This window comes from Natator depressus, chromosome 1, assembly GCF_965152275.1.
Source record: "Natator depressus isolate rNatDep1 chromosome 1, rNatDep2.hap1, whole genome shotgun sequence".
Lineage (NCBI taxonomy): Eukaryota > Metazoa > Chordata > Testudines > Cheloniidae > Natator > Natator depressus.
In genome coordinates this window covers 306,913,961-306,940,508 of record NC_134234.1, presented here as the reverse complement: position 1 = coordinate 306,940,508, position 26,548 = coordinate 306,913,961, and the positions used below count along the sequence as shown (strand labels likewise).

Genomic DNA, 26,548 nt, shown 5'->3' with positions numbered 1-26,548 from the left:
GCAGGTGTGGGAGAGGGTTGGAATGAATGTAAATATCACGTACAGCTGGTGCAAAGTCCAATCCCTCCCGTCCACACATGCACATTTTTAAAAAAATTGAAAAACACACAGGAAAGACTGGCTAAGTTTTAGCAATATTTCACCACACTCTTCTCCATCCAGCTCCTTCTCTCCAGTTTTTTTTAACTATCTATAGAGCTGATGGACATGTTTTTCCCCTTAAAAATAATATGAAATTTCAAAATTCAAAACATCAAATGCTTTGCTTTCAGAAATGGCCTCACTTTTTGACTTGCTGTTATATCGTGGAGACGCCATGAAACATCAGCCTGACAGACTTTCAATAGCTGGGACCAATCTATATTTTCAAAGCTAGCCTTGTGAACAAAATGACTAAAACTTGATTTTAAATACAAGCTAAGATTGACTTGGATGTCTGTAAAGTCCCCAAATGAGAAGGATGAGAGGCTGCAAACATGGGCTTCATAGACCCCCAAATGCCATCTGAACGGATGGTTACTGCTTTTGGTCACAATTGGCTTGGGAGAGATTGGAACTGGTTACTTAGAAATGGAAGACTGTTTTGTTACCAGTCACTTGACTCAGGATGTTATTTAATACTTTAATATTTTTGGAAGAGTAATTTCACCCTTTTCATATTTTGGAGTTGGAAAAGGTTTGGTTAACTTTTTATTTTTGCCTGACTCTTCTCTCCCTGATTTCTGTTGCAGCAGACAATGGAAGAAATGAAAAGTTCACAGTAACAATACTAATATGCAATGCATGTTTGCTGAACTGGAGGTCAAGTCACGACAGAGCTCGGAATAGAATCCAGTCCTATCCATTAACCCTCACTGCCTTCAGCTTGTAAGATTTCCTGCCATTTTACTAAACCAAAGAGGTCTGGATGAATTCAGAAGCAATGAAACTTGTTCTGCTTAACTGAACCTCCAAACCTTTTCAGATTCCCCCTTCACTACTAAAGACTCCTTCACACACCAAGATAACACCACCATATTTTGAAAAATAAAAATAAATCAAAATGTCAGAAGTAGTTATGGCACTAATAGAAAAACCAGCCTTTGGTCATATTCTGCTCTCTGGATACAGACATTTAGGAGAATTTTGTCCTTGTTAATTAGTTGGAGCAAACAGAAAACATATTCTTTTATTCTCCAGATGGAATCTCTCCAGTTCTGTAATGTGCCTCAATTATTGGCAGTCTGTTCTGAAATGGAAAATAGACAATCTCATTATCTGCCCTCCAACAGCTAAGAACTGATCATACTTTGGCACAAATTATCAAAGACATGGTTGGTGAAATCCAACCAATTTGAAGTCAATGGGAGTTTTGCCATTGACTTAAGCGGAGCCAGGATTTCACCCCATCAACCTAGAATTTCAGTAGTATTTAAAGAGCTTAATTTCTCTCAGTAAAGAGAAATCTGTTACCTCATTCCAAAAATTAAATGTTTGGACAAGGCAGTAACATTTGAGGCAAAGTTCCCTGTAATGGGTATAGAGGTTTTTTAGAGATGTACAGGACTTTTGGGGTATCACACAATGCACCATTAGCTTGTGGAACTCATTGCCACAGGACTTCATTGTGTTCAAGAGCTTAGCAGCATTAAAAGAAGGATTGGACATTTATATGGATAATATGATTAAAAAGAGAAAGCATTTTGGAAGGTTATAAACCTTCAGGGGTCAGAGCACAAATCTGTCTCTAACGAACAGTGATGAAAAAGGAACTGTCCTTGGGTAGGTTATTCCATAATTGCCTATTGCTGGTTTTCATTGCACCTTCCTCTAAAACAATGTTTCTCAACTGGTGGGTCATGACCTCTGGGGGACTCATGAAGGGCAATCAAAGGGATCACAAGACACTGAAAAATTGATTACAATCTGAAGCAAACAAAATCTCCCTACCCCATACATCCTTACCCTTCAAGGTCAATTATTCTCAGTTAAGCTCTCAAAACACAAAAACAAATAAATGACATAGGCTTATCATTGTTATTGCTGAGACATTTTTTGCTCTTTTATAGAAACGAGGTTGAACATTTTTTCCTTCCAACCTGAAAAGACTGAGAAACATTGCTCTAACACATCTGGTACTGGGCATTGTGACTTACAAACAACAGGATTAGCTGGGTCATGGTTCTGATCCAGTATGGCAATTCCTATGTATCTGAGATAACACTTTGTCTCTTTTTCAGAATAACTACACTTAACATGGGGGGGGGGGGAGGGGGAATAGGAGGCCACTAGCATAGCTCCCTGTCCTCTGTTTCTCTAAGAAAAGGGCCTCTCCTCAGGAGAGGAATTTTAAAGGGAGAGACTAGTGTAAGGCTTCTGTGACTGGATGACTTTAAAATAGCTGGCTGAGTACAAATTATCTGTATTATTTTTATTCATTACTTGTATTACAGCAGCATCTATGTATTCCAGCCAGGGACTGGACTCCACCAAGTCCTGTGCCAAGTCCTGTACAGCCAAATAACAAAGACAGTCTCTGCCCTACTGATCTTACAGTCTTGGTGCCAGACAGGACACTACAGGGGGTCAAAACAGACAAATGGGGAGAAGGTGAGTGGGAGGCTGAGGTGAGAAAATTAACAGTTTAGCAGAAAAATGAAGCCTTTTCTCAGCTCTTGCCTAACCAAATAAAATTGAAAGGACTATCTCTCAGTCATTGAATATCACAAATCTTAGTTTTCAGAGTAACAGCTGTGTTAGTCTGTATTCGCAAAAAGAAAAGGAGTACTTGTGGCACCTTAGAGACTAACCAATTTATTTGAGCATAAGCTTTCATGAGCTACAGCTCACTTACAAATCTTAGTGGAAACCTTTTGCATGCTCTTAGTAAAGTAACAGCCTTTTGTCAAACAATGGGAGGTGATAGTGCTGAAGTTTGGAATTGGAGAGAGAGATTCCGTTGCTCTGAGAACAATTGACTTTGTTTGTAGTGTGACAGTGTTGCCCTAACATTTGGTTTGGTTTTTATCAGTGCCCAGACAGACTTCACAGAATGGATATCAGAGAGATGATGCAGATGCTTCAGCCCTAAGAGCTGATTTTATTTGGGAGCTGAATGATGTGATGTTAAATGTCCTTAGTAAGGACAAATAATTCACAAGGAATGTAGTTAAAGTTACACTTAATTTCAATAGGAGTTAGAAGCCTAAATATCTTTGAGGATCTGGGCCTAAGTTCTAACTTTAGCTATCAAAACTAATCTAACGCCCCCAAAAGAATTGTGAGTAGAAAATAAGTCCTTTTACCTTCATTATATTGATCACATCATTCATTATTAAGCAGGGAAGAGGACTGCCACTATCTGAACACAGGGAATTCACCTGGTCCTTAGTGTCTCTCAAATTATAATCACAGAAGAATTTAAGGGGTGGTGGTTTCTGACACTTACATCTGAGTGGGAGCATTCTGAGGAAGTTTAATGGCAGAAGCTGGTCTGTGCTATATCCACTGAATGACAATGGACTAAGTTTAACCTCCAAAAAATTACCAGAGTAATATAAAGTCCAGCAAGTCCTACAAAAGTAAGAAGAAAAGGAGTATTTGTGGCACCTTAGAGACTAACAAATTTATTTGAGCATAAGCTTTCGTGAGCTACAGCTCACTTCATCGGATGCGTTCAGTGGAAAATACTGAATCTCCTGCTGGTAATATCTCACCTTAAGTGATCACTCTCGTTACAGTGTGTATGGTAACACCCATTGTTTCATGTTCTCTATGTATATAAATCTCCCCACTGTATTTTCCACTGAATGCATCTGATGAAGTGAGCTGTAGCTCACGAAAGCTTATGCTCAAATAAATTTGTTAGTCTCTAAGGTGCCACAAGTACTCCTTTTCTTTTTGCGAATACAGACTAACATGGCTGCTACTCTGAAACCTACAAACGTAAGGAATCCCAGTGCTTATCGAAGATTTATGTTGTTTTAAATAAATTTATTTTGTTGCAATATCTTAAATTTGACTCAGGGTCTTTCAGCACAAAGGCAATGGCAAATCCCAGTATTAATCACAAGGAGGAGAAAGATGAAGGTAAATCAGTTGGTGGCATATAGAACAAGTGAATGATTCTGGCCAACCAGTTCATCTTTATTGCACTCAGCCTTTCTATCCTGGAAACATATCGATATAGCATCTGTCCTCAACTCCGATTTCACAATCCAGAGCAGGCTGCAGTTTGTTTTACATAACTAGTACAGTTTGGCTGTGAAGTATAATATAAATATCTTAGTTTATCTTTCTCCCTCTAAGGATCATAAGGCACATAACACATCACTCACCAGAGCTTGTATAGTATATTTAACAGGAGGACCATTGGTTTCTGCACATTAAATCATTCTTTAAAAAAATCCAATTTCTGCTACAAATTTGAAATAAAACTAACAGAGGCAAGAAAACCAGCAGCCTATTTGCTTACAAAACAAATTTCATTTAATTAGAGCAAGAGAATTTTCTTTGGCTGGTTGTAAATGACCCGAAAGCTAGAGCAAATGAGGACACCTCCGCCTTTGTAGCCCAAAGCAATTTAGAAGGTTCTGACTCAGCAATATCCAGTTCACCAGTTTAATAAACACTGCAAGGTCCAAACCTCTCCAGTTGCCAGCAAAACCCAGTGTCTCCAATTGAGTCAAGCAGAGCTCTCTTGTCTATCAGTTACAATGTTTGCATACATCAAAAGGAGCATTTCTTGTTGGCAAGTCAAGTGGATAATATCAAGTACAGTAACTCCTCACTTAAAGTCATCCCGGTTAATGTTGTTTCGTTATGTTGCTGATCGATTAGAGAACATGCTCATTTAAAATTGCACAATGATCCCTTATAACATCTTTTGGCAGCTGCCTGCTTTGTCCACTGCTTGCAGGAAGAGCAGCCCGTTGGAGCTAGCTGGTGGGGGCTTGGAACCAGGGTGGACTGGCAGCCCCCATATCAGCTCCCCGCTCCCCTAAGTTCCCTGTGCAGCAGCCGCCCAGCAGGCTATCAGTTGCCAGCAGTTCAGCTGTCCCTCCCCCCACTGCCGTGTGCTACTCCTGCCCTCTGCCTTGGAGCTGCTCTCCAGAGCCTCTTGCTTGCTGGGGAGGGGGGCTAATGTCAGGGTGTCCCCCTGCTCCTGCACCCCGCTTACCCCAATTCCATAGCACAGGGGGGACACACGACAGGGCTCGGGGCTCGGGACGGAGGGAGCTTCCTGGCAGCAGTCTCAGCTTGCTGATTACCTTAACAAGGCAGTGTACTTAAGAGTGGTATCAGTGCACTTAAAGGGGAAATGTGCATCTCTCTCTCACACACAGGGTGTGTGTCTCTGTCTCAGTCGGCCATGCTGTCTCCCCTCCTTCCATTCGTGCTGCCTTGTAGAGTGTGCAGGACCAGCTCTAGGCACCAGCAAAGCAAGCACGAGCTTGGGGCGGCACAATGCCAGGGGCGGCGTCCCGGCCACTCTTTTTTTTTTGCTTGGGCAATTACGCTCTAGGAGTTAGGGGGGCAAATTTTTTGCTTGGGGTGGCAAAAAACCTAGAGCCGGCCCTGAGAGTGTGAGGCACATTAACAACAATGAGTTAAGCCTTGAGGGCTCAGCCAATTGCTAGTTCATCATTTAGCAGTAAGACATTCCCTGGGAAATATCCCACTCTCTGACTCTCCCACCTCAACCAAGCTTCACAATCATCATCGCTGTGTACAGTATTAAATTGTTTGTTTAAAACTTATACTGTGTGTGTGTGTGTGTGTGGTCTTTTGCCTGGCAAAAAAAAATTTTCCCTGGAACCTAGCCCCCCCTATTTACATTAATTCTTATGAGGAAACTGGATTCACTTAACATCATTTTGCTTAAAGTCGCATTTTTCAGGAACATAACTACACCGATAAGTGAGGAGTTACTGTATATGACATTGCCTGATAGAAACCAAACATTTGTAAAAATGGTTTGATCTTGGTTGACGAAACCTATATAAATACCCTTTCAAAACCAGATGGTAACATGGTTACACTACATGAACAAAAAAGGCACATGCAATTCAAACTCATGTTTTGGTTTTCTATCTTAGAGCTTTATCTTGAAAACTTTAATGGGACTGCTTACGAGTAAGGTCTACAGGATCAAGCCCTTTTTAAAAAATCATCTGGCCCCATGCAAATAATAATTAATAATACCTAGCACTTGCATAGCACTTTTTATCTGTAGATCTCAAAGCACTTTACGAAGGGGGTCAATATCATGTACCCCTATTTTACAGATGGGGAAACTGAGGCACAGATAAGTGCAGTGATTTGTCCCAGGTCTTTCAGGAGTAGCAAATTGAACCCAGGTATCCTGAGTCCCACTCTAATGCCCTACCCATTAGGCATTAGTACTTCCCTAATGGATATTATTTCCATTCTTAGGAAAAATCATACAGCAGGCTTGGATAGTCAGATGCTTAAGGCCTCTTGGCTGTGGATTACTAGGCATTTTCAGGACTGCTCAGCTTTTATCAAAGCAATGTGTGTACTGGGCTGTGGAATGGCTTGTAGGTTCTTATCCTAGACAGGACAAAATATTCATACTGAACCTACTCAGACTGAACTTGAATGTCCACTTGAGCAGTGAGATGAAAGTTTGCACAGTGGTGGGTTTCACAAACCCTGTTGAACGTTCTTCCTTCATCTGATTGGATAGCCTCTTGCATTTTCCTCAGTTAGGGTCCCTCGTTCCCCCCCACCATCACCCTTTGTGCCCAAACAAACCCTGGGGCCCCTACTAACTGTTGTTTTCTTCAGAGATGCCTGATGTCTCCCTCTCACTTCCCTACGGGTCTTTGGAGTGGGTTGCCAGTTGCTGATGGCCCATTATGCTCAGGAAGCACCAGACACTGTTCAAGTGTTGTCAAATCTAGTAGTAGTATTTCAGGTCTCGGGGTGGGGGGGGGGATGGGTAAGCCTCAGCTTCCATAGTCAAAGGATTGTGTGATCATCTCAGTCTTTTCTTTTCTTTCTTTTCTAAAGTAAGCTTCTAGCTCTCTTGGTTGAAGAGAGAGGCTTAAAAATGTGACTCCCAAAGGTTCCAATGAAAAGAACCCCAAGGTACTACTTTTAAAGCTCTCCTGATTTTTAAGCCAATCTCCGGATCTTTGGTGATAATGGCGGATGACTCATGATGTTTGAATGCTTGGGTTGGCAATACTATGGTTCCCTCAGTACCAATGGTCTTGGGGGGAACTGGTGAGCAGGAAGTGACCTGATCCCAGCCCTCTCGGGGCAGCAGGACAGAGAAGCACTGTGCTGCACTGTGTGTTGCTTCTGGTCCCTGACTGGATGACTCTAAAAGCCAAATAGCTTTCAGAAATAAGTATGTGTGACATGTCCTGTAGGAGTATAGGACCATATTAGACGTGGGTGAACTATAGTTTTAAACTGAGTTTGGATCTTAGCATGAATGATAGGCCCAAAGCATGTGATCAAAAAAAACGAATTCATGAGAAAGAAGGATTGTTTGTGTTAAAACATGTAGTGAGCCTGGAAACACCAGTGATATCTTATTTAAGGTTTGGACTGACCAATAGAAATAAAGAAAACATGGCTAACTGGGCATCAGGTGCAGTAAATAATTTGGTTAGAAATGCTTAGTCCAGTAGTGAGGCAAAAATATGGCAAAGTGAGATAAGGAGAAAAACCATGAAGAGAGCAGAGTGCAGCCCTAAACTTCTTCAGCTGACTTTAGCTAAGATCCAATAACCAGCAATGACATTGTTTGTATGTTATTGTGTCTGAAAAACAAAAGGCTTTCTAGGGATTCTTTGTCAAAGCTTTTCCTTGCCCCTCTAGACTCATGCCATGATGGGAAGGTGTCTTCCAGGCCTGAGCCAGCGGTGAGTATTTGGCCAATGCTTCTAGCTCTAGTGTTGCTAGGATATAGAATATTGGGGTGTATACGCATATGTTGATATTTTGGATATAATCAATACCAAGTGGCCTTTGAACTAATAAAGGAATACTTGTTTGGAAACTAAGTCATCGTAAACCTTAATAAACTCATTAAGAAAATAATTTCCAATATGTCCTCTTTCCTTAGTTATGCTTGTGTTCTTGCTGTCACAAATGTTAGTAAAAGCCAACAAAAGGGGTCACAAAAACCTGCTGAAACGAAGTCTCAGCATCTGTTTCAATAACATTTTGCAAATCCTTTCCCAGTATTTCCCCATGTCTCCTCTGCATAGTTTTCTGTAGGATGCATACTAATGTCACAAAGCCTTCCTTGAATATGTGTCAATGGAGGCAAAAAGATCTTTATCAGGTATAATTCTTCTAAAATTAAAAGCAGAAATCCATATTTGCTGGATGCTATTTATTACTTCCCAGCATCCAAACAAATGCTAAAGCTTTATGCTACAAATAAGAAGACAGGGGCCCTTGTTCCAAAGAGTTTACAATCTTATTTCAGACATGTTGGGATGAAGAAAGTATCAAGATAGCAGGAAGGGATTGTGGGAGGATGGACAGAAGATACTGCAAAGAGATCGCATGGTTACTCAACAAAGCTTGGAGTGTAATATGGTAGAACAGAAAATTTTGTTTTCCTTTGTTTTTGTTTAAATAAATGTCTTTACTGAGTCATTTCTTATAAGCATTGTTGTAGAAGTGGGTCTTTAAAGATACCAAACCCTGGGGCCTGATCTAGCCCAAAATCTTTATTGCATTATGTATGGCAATTCTTTAAACCTCCTCAAGAAAAGTCTTCCACTGTAATACTCTAAGTACAACTCCCTAAATATAATTAAAACTAAGCAAAATAAATATCAATACACTGCTTTGTGCAGTAAGAAAATTACTCCTGCTGAGCACTAATCTTTAATCCATTGTATAAAGAAATCGATTTGTTAATTTACAGTTTCAGTGAAACTGATATTCCAGAAAAAGCCTTATGCTCAGTCTTTCATTAGATCTGGTTTCTGACTCTTTGTTTCTTTGTACTTTGAGTCTTTCTTTTACAGTAGCCTTAATTGGAAATCCTTTTCTAAAAGTTCCAGTATTATTTTATTAGTGCTTCCCTCTTTTATGGTAAATTTAAGATGAACTGAACTGCAGCTTTTAAACTTTATTTTTGATCCAGTTAGGCCAGTGTAACAATTCCGGATTTATGAAAACCCATCTATGAAAACCCAATAATATACATCAGTAAGAAAAGCCTTAGGCAAACAAAGCTCTTTTGAAGTATATTTCCCCAGGAAGAAAGGACTCCTAATTCTCAGAATTCTTTATCTTTTCCCTGAATTTTCAGGGATGTGTGACCCCACTTGGGATATATTTTCTGATGATTACACACACACACACACACACACACACTCAGGCAAAAAAGGGCATGACGATTCTGCTGCATTTTTTGCTGGAAAAAATTATTACAAGGAGCAGTGTAACAGCAAATAAAGTGTAAATGGGGGTTAGATTAACTCTTGGATTTCTTTAGAGATGTCTTGATGGTGCAGGAAAAGGCAAAAGCATGTTGCAATTTATTTTGCCATTAGTGTGCCAACAGGTCCTCAAAAGAATGGATCTGGTTCCAGTACCAGATACTCTGCTGTCTACTGTTGGTTAAGTGCTGCTTTCTTGCAACATTAAGAAAACTATTCTGCCTGCATTTATGAGCCAGTCATCTCTAATTTTTGCATAATTGATACAAGTGAGGCATGCAGTGTGGCTTTATCCAGGGTGTGAAAAATGGCTGTATATTACGTGTGACTTGGAGACCTTTCCAGTTACATGGGAAAGAGGAGCACGAGGGATAGAGCACATCATGGAAAGTTTGAGGAACTGGTTAAAAGGATTGGAACAGGTCACATAATTTCACTCTTCCATAATGTGAGCACACTGAAGATGGGCATGTTAACTTTTGTCTATTTGATCACAGGGTCATTTTAAACAGTAGATAGACTAATGGCAACTGCACAGGTGTGTTAGAGGGTGACATTATACACTGGTATTTGCTTGTAGGAAACACAAGGAAGACTCACAAATTGTAGATTAATAATTTCACCTTCTCCATATTAACTGAAAAGTATCATTCCATGCCCAAATATGGATGTTTGCGTAAATGGTGGCTCCATTTATTCTTTCCTGTATTCAGAGAACTAAAGAACTAAACCCCATAGTCCAAGCTCCTGATTTCTGAGGCTTCAGAAACCCAAATACTCTGGGCCATAAACACTAAGGAAGCCTCGGCATATAGGGGAAAATCAAATGCTTTCTTATTATTTGTGTTCTCATAGAGCCCTGTATATGGGCAAGGACCCCATTGTGCTAGACACTATACAAACACAGAATAAAAAGACAATACCTGCTCCAAACAGCTTACAAGCTAAGACAAGCTACCGCAGATGGATACATAAAGATGGAAGAGTACAAAGAAACACTGAGATCATACTGGTCAGCATGATAGGCTACGGTCTTAGCATATATTGTCAAGTGTGCTAACATCGTCTAGCCACTGTTGAGTTTTCTGTAGGTATCACAGCAAAGGAAAATTTTAAGGATGGATTTTAAGTAGAATAATGAGTTAGTTTTTCATGTGTTTACAGGGAGCTTTCCCCAAGTGTGAGGGGCAACATGGGAGAAAGCTTGAAAATTTAACAAGAGGACAATGGAGGCTGACATCCTGGGCAGATCAGATATGGGAGTCAACCTTTCTATACTGAATGAACGATGAAACGTAGGGTGGGGATAGGTTGTGAAAGGCTTTGAAAGTGATGATAGAGAAGAGGGAGCCAGTGAAGGGACTCGGAGAGATGGGCGACATAGTCAAAGAAATAGGTATGGGTATGAGCAGGGCAAGACTGCATTTGTGAAGACCAGAAAAAAAACACCGCAGTAATTGAGATGCAAGGTGATGATGCTGCACAAGAGCTTCAGCTGTATAAATGGCTAGAAAAGACTATCTTAGAGAGAGAGAATCTGCAAGACTTAGATGTAGCCTGGATGTGAAGACCTCGAGGGAATTCCAAGTCAAAGATGACCTCCAGTTAATAGGCCTGAGTGACAGATGGGATGATGAAGTTCGCCATTGTGGTTGAGAAAGAAGTACAATAATGATTATTAGTAATAAAATAAAACAATAAAAGGGTTTTTAAAAAAAAGGGGGGGGAGCTACGGGGGCCCATTGTCTACATATTACGTTGGTGTCTGACCTCTGCTGCAAAAAAAAATCTTAGCAGGATGTTAGCCTCTGTTAGTAATTATTAACCCTTTTAATCCTTCACTTTCTGTATATTTTATTCATTTACATATTAACTATTCTTTAGAATCTTTAGGAGATTAACAAAGAATATGTTGAATTCTAAGGCCCATAAATTACCCTATTCAGGAATTCTATGTGCTAGACGGTACTAATAATCCTGGATGCCTGTATGTCCATAGAAGTACAGATAGTCTGGGAAACCATATATATATCCAGACAATACCATGCTGGTGGTTCTTTTCATGATCTCAGATCCAGCCGTATGTCAGGGAAAAGAGAGGAATAGCCTACACCTGCTCTTCAGCTGTGTATATATGCCAGATATCTTCTGTTGGGGAATCAAGAGGCAAGAATAATTATGGGGTAAGAAAGACGCACTGAAATACATTACACACTTGTTAGTCCTCTCAGTTGTAAATAATCATGCCTTCACACAAATAAGGTAAACTGAGAATCAGACCATATTTTCTTTCTTTGAAAACCCTATATAATGATACTGGTATTGGAACGTAGTTGGGGAATGAATATGCTATGTCCCTCCAGGTACAATGAAGAAGAGACACAGAGCCAGTTCTTTATCATATTATCACATAAAGGGGGTAATGTATCTATACCTTCTGTATTCTGCATAGTGCTGTATTAATCTCTGATAATCTTTGATTAAATAATTCCAATTGAGCCTGTTATTTGACCGTTGTGAGTTGTCATTAACTCAGACATGGAACAAGGCAGACAGGACATTTATCCCCCAAACCAAGAAAGGAAGCTGGTCTCCCATTCATTCATTCTTCATCACTGAGGCAGCCCTGCACTGGGGTATCTGTGTACAGTGTAATGCATCTTTCCCAATCCTTAAAGGTAGTTTGGTGGGGATGGGCAAAGCCATTTCCTGTTTTGGCCAAGCCATTTCCCCATTCCTTAGGTGGAACTGCAGCATCTTGGGGCCTGTCTGTAAATGCTGTGTAAGACATGTTCTACACCCACTTTTCTGCTCGGACGTGGCTCCCAGTCTGTCTCTTGATTGTAGTAGCTTGTTGTATGGCACAACCTAGGAAACACTTCACAGCTGAAGAGCAGGTGTAGGCTATTCCTCTCTTTTCCCTGACATACGGCTGGATCTGAGATCATGTAAAGAACCACTAGCATGGTATTGTCTGAATGCTCCTTGGCTTTGGAACTCATTCCCATCTTTGAGGTGGCAGAGTCTGGATTCGTTAGCCTTCCTCACACACTGCACACCACAACCTTTGTTCACAAGTATTTGGGAGGGGACAGAGGAGTGGTTTTTGTGGTGGCGTTTGAAGGTTAAAGGAGTGAGATTTTGTTTTGAGATGGAGTATGGTGAAGGCAACAACATGTCAGTAGTGTAGGGGCAATTTAGTTGAGCTGACTATTGGATTTTGTGGCCTTGTGCATACTATGGTAAATGCACCCAGAGAATGTTGATGGTGCTTATTTTCATGGATTGGCAATAAATTAAAATAAATACTTATAGTAGCAAATAATTTATGTAGCATTGTAAATCTACATTAATTTTTACGGAGAAGACATGCTGGGTTCTTCTGCACATGGGACCGTATTTCCAAAAAGGTGGCCTCAAGCCTACCCTTACACAGCTTATCTAAACAGCTAGTCAGGTACTCAACTATCTATTCACATGTTATTACCGTATTTGTACTCAGTCACAGTAACTGCACATGCAGTTAAGGGTGCACTTTTGTATGTGGACCCAAGCCTCTAACTTTGGCCCATAGTATTGAAAATAAATGTAAAGGATAAATTATCAAAACCCCGCTTGCTGAAATTGTACACTATGCCAGCTGAACATTAATCTGTATCTCTGTTTATTCGTGACCTTAAAAACAAATTAACAAACTCATGTCTCATATCTTATTCTTGCTAAGTGGTGTTTAGTTTATCAGTTTGTTCTTAAGAGTTAAGTCTTAGTATAACCCACACACCTCCTGGGTGTGGTGTTCTATCCCATCTAGTGGCACCAAGACCACTTAGAGAGAGATTAGTAAGTCTACTACAGACTTAACTAAAGTCTATGTGGGTTTTAGCTCATGCAGCAGAGGCTCATGCACTAAGCTTCAAAGATTCCACGTTCGATCCCACCTGCCGATGACCAGAGTCTATGTTACAAGTGTTATTAATCTCTCTCTAAATGATCTTAGTGCCACTAGATGGGACAGAGCACCACATCCAGGAGGTGTGGGGTTACATTAGTATTGCAAGCCAGTACATTTACAGGTATACATTTGACATATACCCATTCATTTGCCTAGTTAATCCATGACTGAGAAGGCAATTGAGCATCAAAGGGCCAAATTACCCCCCTTTTATCCACAAGAAAGTCCTCCATACACCAGAGGAATTCCATCATAATCACAGCACCATCTCCTCCCACAATTTCTGTGTGTCTAGGGTCCATGTGGGGTGGGGTGGGGAGTGGAAGGAGAGTAGGTGCATCGAGAGGATGTATGATACTCCCCGCCCACCTCCAGCCCTAGAGATGTTACCCAGAATGAAAGTACAGTCCCAGAGGGCTGCTACTGCTGTCAGGATGAGTCCCTTTTAGAATGACTTCACTGGGGTGGCACTATCAGGAAGCTAGGGGAGGAGGAAAGGCAGGGGGCAGAGGAACAGGACCACTGCACCCCTGGTCCCACTTTCTTGGGATTGGCACCAGCCCTTTTTCCAAAAGGGGACAAACTGTACGAGGAAGATGCTTAATTAGGGATTGAGTCTCCTGACTTTTAACATAGGAGGGAGCGACCTGACCCTACGGATGGAGTATCGTTTGTGCTTGGACTACCATCCAATGCTAGTCCCTTGACCCAACAGAGCTCTGACAGGCAGTCAGCACAAATCCAGTGAAGTGCTGTCAATATTGTCAAAAGGAGATTCCCACAATTCCCTTCCTTTAACCAAGGACAATAGCCTGCATACCAGAACTGCATGTGTCTGCACAGAGAATGGAGGAAGAATTGAAGAAGTTTATTAACATGTTTTCCACTTAAACAAAAACACTCTCCACTTCATCTGCATGTAACAATAACCAAGGAATGAGATGACACAGCTTGGCCAACACACTTATTATAAGTGCACTTCACTGTAAACGTTTATACTTTGCTCCTGAAAAGTATACTGAGGGTATTGCTAGCATCACATAGCGCTCAGCTTGTGGAACTGGAAGGGAGATGAGTTATGTTCTTCTGGGGCCATATTTGGAAGCTACCTACCATTTGGTGCAATCTGGTCCATTCCAGTGGCCAACAAAACTTTTCCAAATGTGTTTGTATGAGCCCCAGGAATCAACTGTCTCGGCTAGGGCTGCTTAAGCAGTATTGAAAGGGTGAACTCCCCTCAGAGACAGGGAAATCACTTCACTCTCGTCAGTTCACTGGTGGAATTTCAGTTTCACTGGTGGACCCTCACCAGCTCACTCCAGCACATCACAGCAAAAGCCTCATTTGGAACGTGGAATCGTCCAGAGCAGAAGTTCTCCGACACTGGCCTGAGAGCCTCTGGTGTCCACAGAAATATGGCTGGTCACCCAGACTTGGCTCTCTTTCTCATTAATGCATTTATGCATCTCATCAATGCATTTCTCATTGCATTGAAAGACATGCCTGTATGCTGAAAACTCTCCTAATATTACTGTACAATATAACAGGTTTCAGAGTAACAGCCGTGTTAGTCTGTATTCGTAAAAAGAAAAAAGAAAAGGAGTACTTGTGGCACCTTAGAGACTAACCAGTTTATTTGAGCATGAGCTTTCGTGAGCTACAGCTCACTTCATCGGATGCATAGCATATCGTGGAAACTGCAGAAGACATTATATACACACAGAGACCATGAAACAAAACTTCCTCCCACCCCACTGTCCTGCTGCTAACAGCTTATCTAAAGTGACCATGAAGTAGGGCCATTTCCAGCACAAATCCAGGTTTTCTCACCCTTCCCCCCCCCCCCCCCCACACACATACAAACTCACTCTCCTGCTGGTAATAGCCCATCCATCTTTGAAACCTCTCTTTATAATGCGCATGATAATCAAGGTGGGTCATTTCCAGCACTAATCCAGGTTTTCTCACCCCGGGGTCTCTGTGTGTATATAATGTCTTCTGCAGTTTCCACGATATGCTATGCATCCGACGAAGTGAGCTGTAGCTCAAATAAACTGGTTAGTCTCTAAGGTGCCACAAGTACTCCTTTTCTTTTTTCTTTGTACAATATAAGAAATTGCTGTAGTTATCACTGGCATGCTATGTGATTGCAAATGAGAGAAGAGGTGAAAAAGTTTGAAAACCTATGAACCAGGGAAACATCATTTCCGCATTGCAGCTAAAATAAGCCTTATTTGCTGCTGTTTATTGGATAACTGCCCCCTGGCATCACTGGAAAGACTTATACCTTACTATATTGTTTTGGGAGTTAGTTAATTTATTTGGCCACTTACACATGAACCCATTACTTGTCCTACAGGCTTGCTATGAAGACCACTAAGAGCTGGTTAGGACACGCTCTACTAGAGCATATAACAAAGCTATTCCGTTTACTATTTTGCCTAGGTGACTGAAGTACCAGCATTTTACAAAATGACTTGTTCAGAAACAAATTATTTCTGAGTCACTGTTCTCTGCTGCAATTGTGCAGGGTTGTTTCATGTGCCTGGTAACTTGACTTTCCTTTGATTTTTTTCCCCCATACCATTTAACGACAATTTTATGTTCTAAGTTTACAGAATTTCTTTATACAATACATACAAACAAAATGTGCCTAAGTCACTTTTGTGCTCCCTGCATGCTGGGCTGTTCAGGGCCCTGCCCAGCCCCCGGTATAAGTTAGAGCAGCTTGGAGGCTACTCAAACTCAGTAAGCTTTTCATTGAGAGTCTCTTGTGAGCTCAAGGAAGCAGCAAGTAGCCACAGAGCTCTGCATTGCAGCCTGCCCCTGAAAGACACTAATATGGCTCTCACACCAGGGGCTGGGGCTGCGGGTTTGTATAGCACTAACACCAGCTCGGTGCTGGTTGGGGTGGGTACTCTCAGGAAGCTGTTTGAAACCCCTTTTAAGTCTTTTATTCTGCACCCTTATGTCTTATTATCTAGTCTCTGTGATCTTGTATGTTTGTGTATAGCCTCAGAAACAGGATGATGCCAATTTCTACAGTCAGATGCACCCTATCTTCCTAGCCCTGCTATTGTATGTGACAATAAAAGCCCATCTACAATTAAGCCCACTTTGAAAAGTTATCCTTAAGGAAGAAAAATGGACAGGATATTTTGAATGGGGACAGCAAGGCCAGTGTCTGCACTGTGCTGGCTGGGGCTCAGAAACGGGTTCATGCAGTAGGGGGGAAGGGAAAGAATTCAGTAGATGCTGTATAATGAGACATTCTTAATCATCAAGTCCCTCATTCACACCCCCTGCTCTCTGGGATTCATTCAGCTGGCTCCAAACATGAGCCTGTTCCCTCTGAAGAGCCTTGACTCCAGCTTGCGAAGGAGGATGCGTGCTGCACATAATAAGCATCCTACTTAGTTTCTCTGAGTAAAGAAATGAGAACCAACCACAAGTAGGGGGAAGGTGGAAAGTAAGCGCTGCCTCTCCTTACCCGTTACTTACATAGATCGGCAGCTGCTGCTGCCACCAGGTGTCAAGCAAGCAAAGAATCCAGTGGGGCAACCACACCCAAGACTCCTGCAGTGAAGTGGTTGAAATGTCCCCAAACTATGAGTGGAACAGCAGGGATGGATACACACCCCTGGAACTCCCCATGCAGAAGCAGTAGCATAGTACGTTCTCAGGGAGCTATCCCCTCGTGACAAGCAGCACAGTCCTGGTAGTGATGGAGACCTTTGGCGTGGATGCGGCTCGCTTCGTGGCATGCACAACATGATTCTGGGATGTGCTGAGGTTCTGCCTCCAGCAGCAGCAGTAGCCCCGCCCCTTAAAAAGACAAAAACTGAGCATGGCTGGTAATCACTGTTCAAGATTTATTAGTTTTGTCACTAGTGCTGGTTTTCAAAATACCAAAGGCAATTAGACTACTAGACTACAGTTACTTGTCCAAGTTTGGAATCAAGGTTGTTTATAAGAAAACAAAAATACCCCAGCCCAAGACACTTGCATTTTTGTTTTTCCTGTTCAAAGTTGTAAAGTGGCCACATTATTTTCTTTTAACTGCTAGACAAAATGGTTTCCAGACTGTGACTTTGCATGCAAATACCAGCATGCTGCAAACATTTACAAACAAGCTATATGCCCCTGAAAATAGGGGGTTTGACAGAAGAGCCAATCTTGATTGCAGTGGCACTGGTAGACAGTAAAATAAGATTCCATCAGCTTTGTTTAGCATGGTACTGGGAATGACTCACTAAAGCTACATCCAAAAAGCATCTTCAAACTGAAGCTGCATCAAAATTATTACCATTTATATCATTTGTACATATAATGTTTAAGTAGTGCTCAAACATATAACAACTTTATGCTGACTGCTGTAGCCATCTCTCCACGTGCTATCTTCAGACCAGTAAACCCAATAGCTTTTCTCCATGCTGCACCTGCAAACATCTAAAGGAAAGATGTAGCCCTTGGTCAGCTCTCTTGGTTACCTCTGAAGGTCTACTCACTATTTGCGCCTTAAAGTTCCATTAATAGAATCATATTGATCTGTGTACATATGCAACAGGTTCCATAAGAATGCATTTCAGGGCAGGGGGATATCACTAATGTATGGGATTGAAGAATAATAAGGTACATACAGTAATATAAAAAGAATTAACTGCTTCTTTAGCCTGTTGGCAAAGGAGCAAATCCTAATCCCAGTACAGAGCCCAAGTAACTAGGCTGTGTGCTGGAGAGTTCTGGAGGGGCCAGGGAGGGAAAGAATATTCCACTTATAGGCCACACAACAGCACCAGAACCACTTGGAGTGCTACTGCAGCCTCAGGGAGGAAATGGCCAATAGATCGCAGGGTGTGAAGGGTAGAATGGCTAGTCAGCCTGTGCAGTCATAGATCCATGCACTCTGGCCTACTCCTCTATATGTTGGTGCTGATGGGCAGCTGTTGTAGGGATTTAATACATCTACCTCCCTGCATGAAGCCAGGCATCCTGTTCCACCCACGTGGTGGGACATCACATCACTTTCACTGCAGTCACACACTCAATGTCAGCTACTAGAGTGTGGAGTGGGATTTGCCACAACGTGGAGAAAGTGATTTTTTTTTTTTTTACATAAAACAGACAAATGAATATGAGTCATTTATGCTTATGATGAGACTATGGTACCCGATTATAAATGTGCAAATTCTTAAACAGCTCTTTTCCACATCTGGCCATTTAAACAACATTTTGATTGATATGTTCTTTTTTTTAAAAAAAGGAAGATTTGAATATTCAAGAACTAACTCAGTATTGGCAACTGAAAATAGATATTAATAGCAACATAACCATAAATACTGTGCGCATATGTTTATCATCTCTGCAATACGCCTTACAATAAGACACACCAGTTTCTATTGTGCAGTTTATTCAGCTTCATATTTAAAAAAATTACTGAACAGTTGACAATTCACATGCATAAACTCAAAACATTCCAGCTCAAAAAAGTATTGATTTTTTTCAGTTTTATATTAAGGCTTTTAGGACAGACAGACAGACATACAGACCTTCTGGATGTCTGTATGTTTGTTTTTTAAAGGCCATAATTGACTGAAATTTTACATTTGTTAACAAATCTAGTGAAAGTGAGTCCTGGTAGTATTTAGTTTCATTCCTTATCTTTTCAATAGTGTATAGCAGGTGGGGACCAGTGAGATTTGGAAAGAAAAGTTATCTTCAGCAAAAGTTTTCTTCAACAATGCCTTGATTTGGAGTGCTGAATAAGCCACTGTAATGTTATGTCTGCAAGGACAGATAAAAAACAAATAATCTATGAAGGGACATGAGAATGCTAGAAGGTCATTACAATAAAAAAAACAGAAGCCTCACATTTGACTTTATATCCATTTCAAAAGAGTGGGGAGAGAAGAAAATTGTCATCAAGCTTTTGGGGTGTTGTTGGGGTATGTTTCAAGGCCAAGACCTTCACAGGTAGCTTACAGTCTTGGGCACTTCACACGTGACCCATCCCCAGCTGTGATATGCTCAAGATGAGAGTTCCCACAGTTTCCCCTATTTGTTTATCAGGTTCCATGGGAGGAGGGGAGGAGGGGCAGGGAGTACTGGGTTAGGGCATGGTAATGATTTCTATTGCTCTGCCGAGGACAAGGGATTACTTCTCCTTGCCCTGCTCTTCTCCAGCTTTGTGTAGGATAGAAGAGTCAAGCAGATCCTTAGCGGATGTAAATCGATATAATTCCATTGGGTTCATGGGGCTCCACTGATTTACACCAGCTAAGGGTCTGGCACTATTTTGCTAAAGAATGGAAAAACATCCAATATTTAAATAAGTGTTCTGGGAAATAGTGAACTCCTTAGCACTTAGTTGGGATGTATTTGAACTCAAGGACGTTCCAGTACAGAGGACTTAAAGCTTAAAAGTCTGCAGCAGCCCCTAGGGGTAACATCTACTTGACGGCTGCCTACAAGACCAGTATCCATCAGAAGTTTATTAGATAACATACTGGTATCTTTCTATCCAGGAAATAACAGTCTGCAAGTACCACAAGTTGTATAATATATTTAGTTTATGTTTAAGATGCATCTTCAAGGCTTCAGTTAAACTAATTTAATGATCTTCTGCAGAACTAAATGTCTGTCTGACTAGTCTATTTGCTTCCTAAAATTTCTAGACTGTTTTGAAGGGTTGCTTTAATAGCAGGCTTGGGTCAAAACATCTCCAGCTATAAAGCTGCCTAAGGGAGTTGGATGCTCACTCCCCATTAAAATCTCAATCATAATGTAAGTAGTGCACAGAAAGTATTGTCAAAAATAACATGCTTACCTATGTTATCCTTTTCTTTACAGGAAATAGAATAGCAGCAGATTTCTCGGTCTTGAATAGCTGAAAGGTTTCTATAGAAAGGAAATTCCATTAAGTAGTTTTATTACTCCACAAAACCAAACCCAAGCATTTTCCACACAATCCACTAAGTTACGTTTGCAAATTTGTATTCAAAGGGCCAAACTCTAACCTCTGACATGCAACTTTAAAACTCCACTATTGCTTACAATAAGTGCATTTTTTAAAGTGTTAAATGTTTTAAGGGCTTCAAAGCCTTTCTGATTAAGCCAGGTTTAATAGAGAAAGATAGAAAAGAGTAGGCATCCATATGTCTGAGACAATATTTCTTAGTAGTAACTAGGAAACAGTGCCTTATCTTAAAAGGTAAACTTTCACCCTTTTGTATCAGAAACCAACGTTTTTATGAATTTACAACATTTTGCAACAATAGTATTCAAAGGAGCTCAACAGCAATCTTTGGGAGGTTCACAACACCATGCGAAGTTTACTAGGTTAAGAACTAAGGTATCTAAGATTCCTGTATAAATGTGGATGCTGCCTGTGGTGGGGAAAAAAAATCTGTATTTTAAATAATATTTTTAGTCTCTTTTAGGTACTTATATGGCCCCCACTATTTAGTGTCTGAGCAGTCTATAATGTATTTATCCTCACAACACCCCTGTGAAGTAGGGAACTGCCATTATCCCCATTTTACAGATGTGAAACTAAGGCACAAAGAGGTTAAGTGACTTGTCCAAGGTCTCACAGGAAGTCTTTGGTAGAGCAGTGAATTGAACTCTGATCCCCCGAGTCCCATCTTAGTGCCCTAACCACTGGACCATCCTTCCTCTCTGAATTCTTTTTCAAAAGGGATTGCATCCCACAAATGAAAAATGTGGTTTGATGCACAAACTTACTTAAGCAAAATTACTGCTGTATTGGCAGGGCCCTACCAAATTCAGGGTCCATTTTGGTCAATTTCATGGTCATTGGATTTTAAAATTAGTCATTTTCATGGTTTCAGATGTTTACATCTGAAATTTCACAGTGTTGTAACCATGGGGATTCCGACCCAAAAAGGGCTTGCGGGACTGCCACCCTCACTTCTCTGCTGCCCGTTGGGCTCAGAAGGCAGCAGCCATGGAGCTTCCTGCAGCTAGGGTAGGTTTCTGGAGATGGGTCTGATCTCCCCCATGTTCTGGGAGTGTCCCAGACAGGGGCTCCTAGCTGCTAGTCCTGGTGGGGCTGGGGAGGGACGGGACTTCCTCTTTCCTTGCATGGCTGCTCTGGGGTGGGGATCAGACCCAGGGGCGAGCTGGAGCCGCGTGAATCGGTTGTTAAATTTTGAAGCCGGTTTAGAACCGGTTGTTAAAGGGGTGGGCAAACTCCGGCCCGCGGGCCACATCCGCACCGCGGGACTGTCCTGTCCAGCCCACCTGAGCTCTCGGCTGGGGAGGCTCCCCTGAGAATCCCTTTTTAATTTTTACTCACCCAGCGGCGCTCCAGGTCTTCGGCGGCACTTCGGTGGCGGGTCCTTCACTTGCTCCTGGCTTTCAGCAATGGGTCCTTCAGTGCCGCCGAAGACCCGGAGCGACTGAAGGGCCTGCTGCCGAAGTGCCACCGAAGACCCAGAGTGACTGAAGGAACCGGTTCTTCAGCTTTTGGCAGCTCATCACTGATCAGACCCACCTTGCTGCGGATTTTCCTGCAGCTGTGGGAGGTACCCAGAGGTGGGTCTGATCTCCCACTGGAAGCAGTCCCTGCAAAGGAAGAGAAAGTCCTGTCCCTCCCCAGCCCCGTTGGGACTAGCAGCTGGAGTCCGGTGCATGCTAGGTGTCCTGAGCCCTGCTCCCTTCCCCTTCCTTCCAATAGCTAGATTTCACTGGGGAGATCTGATTTCATGGTCCATGACCCATTTTTCATGGCCAGGAATTTGTTTAGGTCTCTATGTATTAGATTTCTTTGTACAAAAGTAGATTTCCCTTACCCACTGTAATAATTTAAGCAAGTTTCAGTAATCAAAAACTATGTGCTTTGGTTGTATGCCAAAAATATTGAGTTGCTTAAGTTTACAGACAATAGTTTCAAATGACTCTCTTCTAACAACAGTCAAGCATAAAACTGCCATTACAATGCATCCTGGATAGCGTAAGAAGGAACATTACTCTTTACATTAGTTGCATCTTCAGTGATGGGGAAAAAAAAGATATCTGAAACAACTTTATACAACTGAAACTATCAGAAGGAAAGATTCAATAGTGGTTTCCTCAGTCATCAACCATTGCTATTTTAGATGCCAGTGCAGCTAAAAGTGGAGCATCTGAGAATGTAAAATAGAATCTGTCACTGTAGCACGCTTCCAATGATTTTGCCTTGACACAATAGTGTTTCAGAATGCCCCAACTATTTAGATAGGCCAGCTACTTACAATTTCTCAATTAGCTGTTTTTCATCCAGTGCACCGGGAAGGTCTCTTTTATTTCCAAGGACTAGCACCTGTGAAATAATTCACATTCAAATTAATGTAAATTTCATGTAATTTTTTAAAATTTTATTAACTATTTACTATGATAATTTCATTCTATTACCTTTAACACCTAAATATTTAAGACATGATGGCCTACATTCTCAAAAGTGACTAGTGATATTTGTGTTCCAGATGGAACACACCTTAAAAGGGCCCGATTTTCACAAAGGGTTGAGCACTCACAGGCTGAAAATTACAACCCTTTAAGGTGCTTCAAGTTAGACACACAAAAAGCAGCCAGTGCCATATTCCCTCCCCCTCCCCGTATCCCTTCCATGCAGAAGCAGTCATAGGAGCCTCCATTTAGAACTAGGTAAGAGATGTAAGAAAAAATAAAATAAAATAGATGCTTGTGCTCACAGAACTGCATAAAGAACACAAAGTGCACCATGTATAACTTAACACTGGATAAATATCCTGTATATTTTAATGGAAGACAAAATAAGAGATGGAGGGGTTTTAAAATCATGGTCACATTACTGTTTTAATGTATGTCACAACTGCAAGTAAAAGTCCAGATTAAAATGAAATAACACATTAAAATTCATTCATTGTCATCCTTGGTTTAATAACACTATCTTACTATTATGCCAAGGAATAACTGCAGTAAATAAAGAATAGTTCAATACTAGTTACTTGCAACAAACTAATAAGTAAAAACGTCATACTATTGCAACCTGAAAATTTAGGTGGACCCACAGACTGTGATATAACAGCACAAAAAAGGAAAGGAACTTCATTATGCACTGCTAAAAATCTCAGATCCCTTTCAATCTTCTCATGCTCAGTAGGTAAGGGGCACAACAATATGGGGAAATCTGATGAAAAACTGAAATAGGAGCTCCCTACTTTTTTGTCCCTGTCCTTTGTAAATCCTGGCTGCAGTTCTATTTTCTCTTCCCTAGTTGACTGGTCCAATAATATGCAGTGAGGTTACAGAGGGGGGTCTCAAATCTTTCTGTTGCAATAGTGGGTGGGATCAGAAATTTTGCCTGGATTCATTCTGCAAATCTCATCTTATTGCAATGATTTGGATGTCAGTTTACTGTCTACCTGTCTACTCCTTCTCATCCAGCTCTCTTTTAGCTAGCATTTTCCTACGTCAATGACTGGACAGAACTGGAAGTAGCTGTCCACAGAAAATACGCAGGGGCCAAGCAATAGTCCTACGTTCCTAATACTCTTTGTCCTGGGTCAGAGAACAATCTATTTTCCTTCCCAAAACAACATCTCTGTGGATGGGCCCCATGTCCTCTTTTGCTGATATCAGTATCCAGGCAGAAGAATGATATAAGGCTGAGGATAACCTATTCTAAAATTGAAAATTATCTTTAACAAAACATTCAGTTCCACCTCCTCAGTTACTTAATGGTGCTTCAAGCTCACATTAATCTTTGCCAAAAGTCAAGATCCTGCTTGAGGACAGATTAATTTTTGCATTCCTTTTTCTATTTACATTTTTTACTTTGCAGCCAACATCTTCCTTGACCTGTAGAAGCAGCAGACTACTTCATGCTTGAGTTCTGTTAACCAGCCTCTACAAAGACAAGTCTCATACATCTTAAGATATTGCTACTAATATCTCTGGGTCACCAGTTCAAATCTGGCCCACACTGGTACTGACTGAAAAGTATTACCAACTGATAATACCCTATGTGCAATTAATTTGATAGGCTCAATCCACCCCCAAATTTTTATTGACCCTCACACCAGAAGATGTACAAACACACACTGTAGCAGTGATACCATGTGATAATAACCAGAGCTCTGTGGAAAACTGTCACAAATTCTCACAAAAACAGAACTGGATTTTATGTTTTGTGGGAAATTCTGCGATTTTGAGGTTTTTTCCATTCTGAAAAGGAATAAAGTCACAACATTTCTAAATGTATTGGAAAATAAAAGTCTGACAAAAAATAGTTCAGGTCGACCAAAGCATTTCATTCAGATTTTGACCTTTTTTAAAAAAATTAATTTAATATAAAAAAATAATTTTGAAACAAAATCAAAATAGTTCATTCTGAAAATGTCAAAACACTACATTTCAACATTATTAAAAAGCTTCACTTCTGTTTTTTCTGAACAAAATTCTATTGAAATGGATGTGTTTTATGCAACATTTCAATTTTGACAAAAATGGCATTTTTCATCAAAAAAACACTTCAGTGAAAAAAATGTCCAACCAGTTCTAGTGTCGTGTAGCCAACCTGCATCACATTTGGGCTGGGATTTTCAAAGGCTTCAGGGAATGGGAGTTCACTGGGAGTCGGGTGCCCTTAGGTTTCTTTGAAAATCCCAGACTCAAGCTCTAAAGTCTAAATTCACATGTGAACAATTAAGTAAGTAAATAAATCCATTTATTCATGTCTGAATATCAATGACACCATAGCAGACCAATTACACAAATACAAAAACTCAAAAACACTTACTGGAATTCCATGCAACTGTGGCTTGTCTATTAAGCTGTGTAGTTCATTTTTCGAAGCTTCTACTTTTTCTAAGTCTGCTGCATCCACCATGTAACTAAAATGGGAAAATTGTCACTTGTACTTTTATCCATTACACATAGAAAACATTATTAAAAATATCTGAAATATGTCCAATGTACCCACTCCTCCCCCACTGAGCAGATGATTTTTAAAATATCAATTTTTCCTATTTCATTGGGAATAAAGAAAAAAAAGAAAATTAAATACAGGTTGTGGGAAGACAGAAATTTCTGGAAAATGTAATTGATTGCAATACAAAGGATGCTGGATGTGCAAAATATACCATATACGTGTGCCACGTCCTTTTACTGAATGACTTGTCAGATCCAAACATAGTTTAAAAAAAGATTTTTTTGGAGTAACCTTCTCAGTTGGCAGGAGATGGGCAGTATTACACTCCAAGCATAAGGAACCACCACCTACTAAATTATATCGGGCAAACGGATGTGAAGCATGTGCATCCGGCAAATACGTATGTGAGAGTCAAAATCTCCAGGAATAATTGAAGTGTAGGGAATAATCTTGCACAAGCGAGGGGACTGACTGGATAACTTAATAGATGATCTTCATCTAGGGCCTGATTTTTGGGCCTGGTCTTTTCACGAACATCAATGGGATTTGGATCAAGTTCCTAAATTCTACAAGTGTATATCCTTCTAATGCTCCAATGTTATTTCCAATAGACCATTTGAGAGAAATTTTCTCCCAACCTCCAAAATCTGGCCATCGGTTTAACTCACTGCATATGACCAAGAATGACTGGGTTAAGAAAATGATCCCACTTTTACACAAAAGATAGTGTTAGTGACCAAGTAGATTTTTCTTGTTGAATTTTAGTACAATTATGGATCTGATTTTGTCACAGAAAAATTAGGCAACGTTCACGGAACAATTATGGTAAAAATGTACAAAATCAGAGTATGGTCATGGCAACAAAAATTGCCTAACAATTTAACAAAGTATTACAGTGTAATGTTAACGCAATAATTTTCATTTCCTTGTCAAAGTAAACTATTCTGAAATTATATATGCATTGTGTGCAATCAGTTTTCAAACAAAAATAATGAAAAGCTATATTACTAAAAAGAATCAGTTATTTTTAAGTCCCTTGTACAAACTGTTGCAATTTTGGTATAAGAAGTTATTTTTTATGTGGTGTCTATTGACACCAAGCACATTTTTAATAGGATAAGGAGCATTTGGCATCAACATCGTTGACTGGTAATGCTAAGTATCGCAGGGCAACTGCTGACAGAGCTGGGAATCTGGCCATCATACTTCTTTAGAACTGGAGAACATCCTCTTTCCTCAATTCCTGAACTGCTCCACAGTAAGCCC

General features: G+C 40.7%; 1 protein-coding gene across 2 annotated transcripts in view; it reads right to left on the bottom strand.

Annotated features, from left to right (window-relative positions):
* Window positions 1-17,224: 17,224 nt before the first annotated feature.
* LOC141987137 (ADP-ribosylation factor-like protein 8B) overlaps window positions 17,225-26,548 on the bottom strand; it is a 49,933-nt gene continuing 40,609 nt past the window's right edge. The window contains exons 4-7 of one of the 2 annotated variants that reach the window (XM_074952201.1): window positions 25,151-25,244; window positions 22,623-22,690; window positions 20,195-20,265; window positions 17,225-19,152 (exon numbers count right to left, since the gene is read on the bottom strand). In XM_074952201.1, the coding sequence (XP_074808302.1) occupies window positions 19,103-19,152; window positions 20,195-20,265; window positions 22,623-22,690; window positions 25,151-25,244 (283 nt within the window). In that variant the 3' untranslated portion in view covers window positions 17,225-19,102. The remainder of the gene's footprint in view (window positions 19,153-20,194; window positions 20,266-22,622; window positions 22,691-25,150; window positions 25,245-26,548) is intronic. The other variant, XM_074952210.1, reaches the window with a different exon arrangement.